Source organism: Diadema antillarum, unplaced genomic scaffold, assembly GCF_040938485.1.
Source record: "Diadema antillarum isolate AM-2024a unplaced genomic scaffold, OU_Dant_1.0 scf00000143, whole genome shotgun sequence".
NCBI classification, from domain to species: domain Eukaryota; kingdom Metazoa; phylum Echinodermata; class Echinoidea; order Diadematoida; family Diadematidae; genus Diadema; species Diadema antillarum.
This window is the reverse complement of record NW_027271032.1, coordinates 2,710,456-2,715,777: the sequence shown is the minus strand read 5'-3', so window position 1 is coordinate 2,715,777 and position 5,322 is coordinate 2,710,456. Positions and strand designations below refer to the sequence as shown.

Genomic DNA, 5,322 nt, shown 5'->3' with positions numbered 1-5,322 from the left:
TTTATGGAGGTTGACCGAAGGAAAGGGTGTCCCTCCGACACCGTCGGAGGGAGCTTTATATTTTTAGGATTGAGATTCAACGAACCTGTGGGCACGTTTGATGGAAAATTTTCAAGCAGAAGAAAAAAAAGATACTCGTTGAACATGAAACTTTGCAGGTATAAATATCCTCGAAAAATACCTGTATACATTAACCACGTATGCATGTCTACGGATACACAACCATATACCCCATGCATGCAGTTAATGATTCACCTTGATAAACTTGATCAAAGATATATTTTGCAAATGTGACCCGAGCTTGCCTGTTTTTATTGCTTAAATATTCCCTCCTATATCAAGTCCTGGAAGGGAAATTATTTCCTACTCTTTGCAGGATATAGTACATACTACATCAAAATCATGAAAGTATTCACACTCTTTATTTTATTCGAACTACCCTGAGGGTGTGTACAGTTCTGGTCAAGGTGTAGATTTAGCTTTTAACATTTTGCGAGATATTCAGAAACCACTCTATGAGATGTCAAAGAGCATGCAGTTCTATAAAAGGGGTATCAAAAGTTTATTCGATGAAAATCGGTTCTGAAATGGCTGAGATATCCAAAAACAAGGTGAAACAAAGAGATCCTAATAAAGTTGGGGCATGTCGCCTTTTATTATTAGCACTTTTTTGGATATCTCAGCCATTTGAAAACCAATTTTCATCAAATTAACGTTGAATCCTTCTTAGAATTACATGTTCTTTCATATTTCATAAGAGGCTTTTCATTATCTCACTTAGGAATGTTCAAAACATGAATCCTATACCTCAACCAGTACTGTACAGTCCCTTTAATCTCAAGAGGTGACCTTTATAGTCACTCAGAAAGAAAAATGTATAGAGAATTCAACATTTTCACTTTTCTAGCATAATGAAAGAGCATTTGGCTTACCTCTTTCAGAAAGCAGGGGGAATAACGTCACCCTGTCGCAGTCCCCATCCTTATTAAGGGTGAGGGAAAACCTTCAAACAAAATGTGGTCATTGACCTAATGAGAACTTCTTTCTTTGTCGGAATTTCGGAGCTTGGGTATTTGTTTTATGTTCATCGTGTCACTGCTGGCAACCAGGGACAGCCTGGTGGTAGTGTCGCTGCCCTGAAAGTAGTAGATGACAGGTTCGAGTCGTACTGGTTCCTTTTTTCCGACATGTTTGTTAATTTACAGATCAGCAGTTGCGATCTAAACAAATATAATTTGTAGAGGAAGACAAAGTGAAGAAACTCGCACCTGAACTTCTTTCTTCTCCTTCTTCTTCTCCTCCTTCTTAGTTTTCTTCTTCTTCTTCTTCTTCTTCTTCTTCTTCTTCTTCTTCTTCTTGCCTCCTTCAATAAGCTTATTATACAGACTGTTTGTGTTTACAGTACTAATTGCCGTACTAATTCACTTCCATTCGAGTGTTATTTACACGTTATGCAGGTTATCTATATTCCATAATTGAATCTATCTTTCCTAATTTTTCTTTAGCGCTCAGAAACATTGTAATAAGCGCTTTATAAAATAATGATATATATTATTTATTATTACATTATACAATACATAGCAAATATGAAGAACAAAGACTAGCCACTGTGGTAGATGTGGTAGATGTGGTAGACGCCCATATTATCTTTCGCTTTTCAAAATCACTCTTGTCTCATGTTACACTGCAGTCTATGCGTTGATGCCAACTCGTAATCATAATCGTGCACTATCATGTCTGGACAGCGAGTAAAAAATGTAAACAAAACCACGCCCATCCCGATGTGATCTGCGCGCTGCGCTGTAGCCATGCACGCTGGCAACGTCTACTGAGCTCGCTCGATGCATGCATGACCAATCAAGTGCTCTTCCTCAGGAGCGCAGGTTGATCGCAGGCTAACACTACGTCTTCCGCCTTGAAAGAGTAATAATAATAAAGATAATAACCAGAATGTCATCGTCTGGAAGAAAGTGCATCTCTCCCGCCATTGTTTTTGTGCTGAATATGCTCATCAGTGGTTCCGAAGGTAAATATTGTCAGAGGACGTGCCATACATGATTTGGCCATGACGCCAGCGTGTGTAGTCCCACGTATATACATTTATGTTCTAACCTGAGTTACCTTCCAACTATGTCATTGTCAGTTTTGTTCTTTCAGATTTTCTGGAACGATGATGTAATTTAAGTTAAGTTAGAGTCTGTTCTTCGATCAAGGTTGATTTCTTTTCTCTGTGAAATAAGATGTGTGCATCGTTGTCGTTGATCCTGAGTTTTGCTGTCTTTCCAATTCCAATAAGCCAGTTCGTACACAGGGGTTTTTATAGCTCATAATTCATGAATTACCATTATCACTAACTACTAGTATGTCTATACACAGTCCTGTCGCTGTACACAAGTGTTGCTAGCGCACGGCGTCTGGTCAGGCTACATGTGCACGTGTACGTTGGTACAAATGACCTTTCTATTTTCTCAGTTGGTTAGGCACTTCACTCATATTCAAAGCAACATATTACTGCCACTGGCCCACAATACAATTTATGGAATTGCCAGTTCGCGTTAAACAAAAAATGATCTTGCATAGCGAGACCAGGTGACCAGAATGATCCGTCAAACAACCCTCGGGGGAAGGATCCATTTCTTTGTTTTGTATTGAATTCATTAAAACATGTTTAAGATTATATTCATATTGCCAAATACCAGGTGCAGGTTTCCAGTCAGGTGAATGTAATGGCAAGTATCATGTACAAGGATTGCATGAATAATCGTTATATGACAGCTCATGCTTAAATTTATCTTTGTGAATTTAAAAACCATCAGTAGTCGCATCATGCGTTTTGGTATGAATGACCTTTTTCTGCTCATGCTCAAACTACGAACTGGCTTATTGCACAATTGGCAATAAAGTTTGAAACTGAAGAACGCAGTAAATTTAAATTTGAATTATGAAACTTTAAAGGTACGGTATGGATAGTCTACTACAGATAGCTTTACAATTCTCCTGTACTATCTGTAGATCTAAACTGCTATATTTAGATTTAGGCCACTCTAACTGTGACCAGCATGGCAGCCAGAACAAAAATACAGCACAACTGTACAATGGAGTGCCCTGGGCGGGGTTAGTAGGCCACATAGGCACAATGTCTAGACTCGTCGTGAAACATGTTTAGGGCAGAGACTCCAACCCCAAGCACCTTCTGATCTAGAGATTCTTCCGCCTGAAACCCCTAGCAAACGGGAGACTCAAACTTGATATGCGCGCTTCGCACATTACTAGTGTGAAGTTCCTTGCGGCCAAGGTCCAGGGCTCTAGGGTTTCAGATGCTCTCTTGTGCTATCTAAGGCTTATTTTTCAACATGTGATGATACTAAGTAAGAAATCATTTCAAGCGGGAGACACAGAGCCAGGGCGGGAGATACTGAATCTCAAGCAGGAGAACGGGAGATTTTGCAAAAATGGGCTTTCGGCGGGAGATCTCCCGTCGAAAACGGGAGAGTTGGAGTCTCTGTTAGGGCCTTGACGGGATCTAGATCTATAAAGTTTATTAATAAAGCTTTTTATTATATACAATTTAAGTGGTAGGGAGAGATGCCAGTTGCTGGAGAGTGAGAAACTTATAGGATTCTAATGTCATTATCCCTAATCTGATGTAATAACATCCCTCAAGTAGACTCTACTCATTTAACCAAATTCTAAAAGGCATTCATAGAAAAAGCAGAAACCACAGTCTCTTCTTCCACATGTTGACTGCTCTGTTAACCTATTAAGGAGGAGCCCTGAATATGAAAATGCGCAAACAAATTTCTATGGGAAATGGGTGTTGTAGCAAAGTCAGCCTGTCCTCAATGAGTAAAGAAAGCCCCGGTATGTAATCTAGCATATGATATACATGATAGAATCTAGATCTATATGTTTACTGACTGTAAACAGTCAAGGTGAAATGATTTTAAACTTGGAAGTAAAGTTTCTGATGTATATTACCGTCAAATAAAACAACCATAAAATGTACTCAAAGGGAGTAAGTTTACTGCCTATAAGATCTAGAGATGGTGTCAAAAGTCATGATTTGCATCTTTTTAAATGTTTCTTCAACAGTGACAACAACAACAAAATCTTGGCAAAATGTTTACAAAAAAAGAAGATATTTGACTATAAATATATCCAACCTCCACAAATTCTGAATGTGTCTCTGCATTTTTCTAACATTTGTACCTTTGAACTTGAGACTACTGAAGATAGATTCCTGTACCCATGCTTTCAAACTGATGTGGAAAATATGTAATGCATGTTGTGTTTATCATTTCATATGTTTCTTAGCTGCATCGGAGACCACTGCCATTATTGTGCTGAGCGTTGCCACGGCGATTCCTGCCCTTTTCCTGCTGACATGCTGCGGCACCCTGATCTTTATCTGCCGCTATCGTAACAAGATACCCATCTTTAAGACGGCGGTGCGCCAGGCCAAGAAAGGTGGCAAGTCCTCGGCCGGGGGGCAGACACCTAAGAGTGCTCCACCACCACCACCCGGCTACCCCTACCAGCAAGGCCAACCAGGAATGCCTCCCCCTGCAGGTCAGCCCACTGCACCCACTTCGGAACAACCCTCCGCCCCTCCGGCAGAACAACCACCCGGCGGTAACGGGATGGAGAATCCAGTGGACGTCGATGAAGTCGTGGTGCCGATTCAGAAAGACTGAGTGCATGTGCAATGGAAAGTGAGTGTGACATGAGTAAAAACACTTTTTTTTTTAAAACCAGAAAGATAATGAAGTCTTTCACACAATTCTATTTAGCTACACACTCTATTCCAATGCAGTGTTTGCTTCCATTGGCTGAAATATTTATCCAAAGTTGTTTTGCAGCACATCCACTTTGGTGAAGGCTGAATTTTGTGTCTTGGTTAAGAACAATACTCAAAGAGAGCTGTGTACCCAAGAGCTTGTGAGAATATGAAATATGATTACCTTTGTTTGTTTTTTCTTAACAAAAAGAAAAACTGACATATAGAATGGAATCAAATATGGCAGGGTATCGTAAGCTCCCATCTAATTAAAAAAGTAATAATTTCACAAATTTCACTTCTATTATCACAGAACTGCCATAGGTAATACTTATGTCTCTAAACTTTTCAACTTTTCTAGTGAATTGCTATTTTTAGGTGCATGGTTTTAATGAAAAAGAGTTGAAATGGACAGTTTGTGCTCCATTGAGTACTTTCTATATGTGAAGAAAGCAATGTCTCACAGGCATGCAGTCCATCTTTTTATGCCTGTAATCACATTCTATCTTAGATTTTAAGATTTTATTATCAGAAGATTAACATTT

The 5,322-nt window shown here is 39.4% G+C and overlaps 1 protein-coding gene across 1 annotated transcript; it reads left to right on the top strand.

Annotated features, from left to right (window-relative positions):
* Nucleotides 1-1,951: 1,951 nt before the first annotated feature.
* LOC139721464 (uncharacterized) lies at nucleotides 1,952-5,081 on the top strand. The gene is made up of 2 exons (XM_071632781.1): nucleotides 1,952-2,026; nucleotides 4,315-5,081. The coding sequence occupies exons 1-2, from the start codon at nucleotides 2,005-2,007 to the stop codon at nucleotides 4,692-4,694; spliced, it is 402 nt and encodes a 133-aa protein (XP_071488882.1). The 5' UTR covers nucleotides 1,952-2,004; the 3' UTR covers nucleotides 4,695-5,081.
* The last annotated feature ends 241 nt before the right edge of the window (nucleotides 5,082-5,322 follow it).

What these genes read in the sequence shown, in the direction of transcription:
- LOC139721464 (XM_071632781.1), top strand. Translation starts at nt 2,005, where the DNA reads ATGCTCATCAGTGGTTCCGAAG. An exon ending in GCTCATCAGTGGTTCCGAAG is followed by an intron (nt 2,027 to 4,314) that starts GTAAATATTGTC and finishes TATGTTTCTTAG; the next exon opens with CTGCATCGGAGACCACTGCC.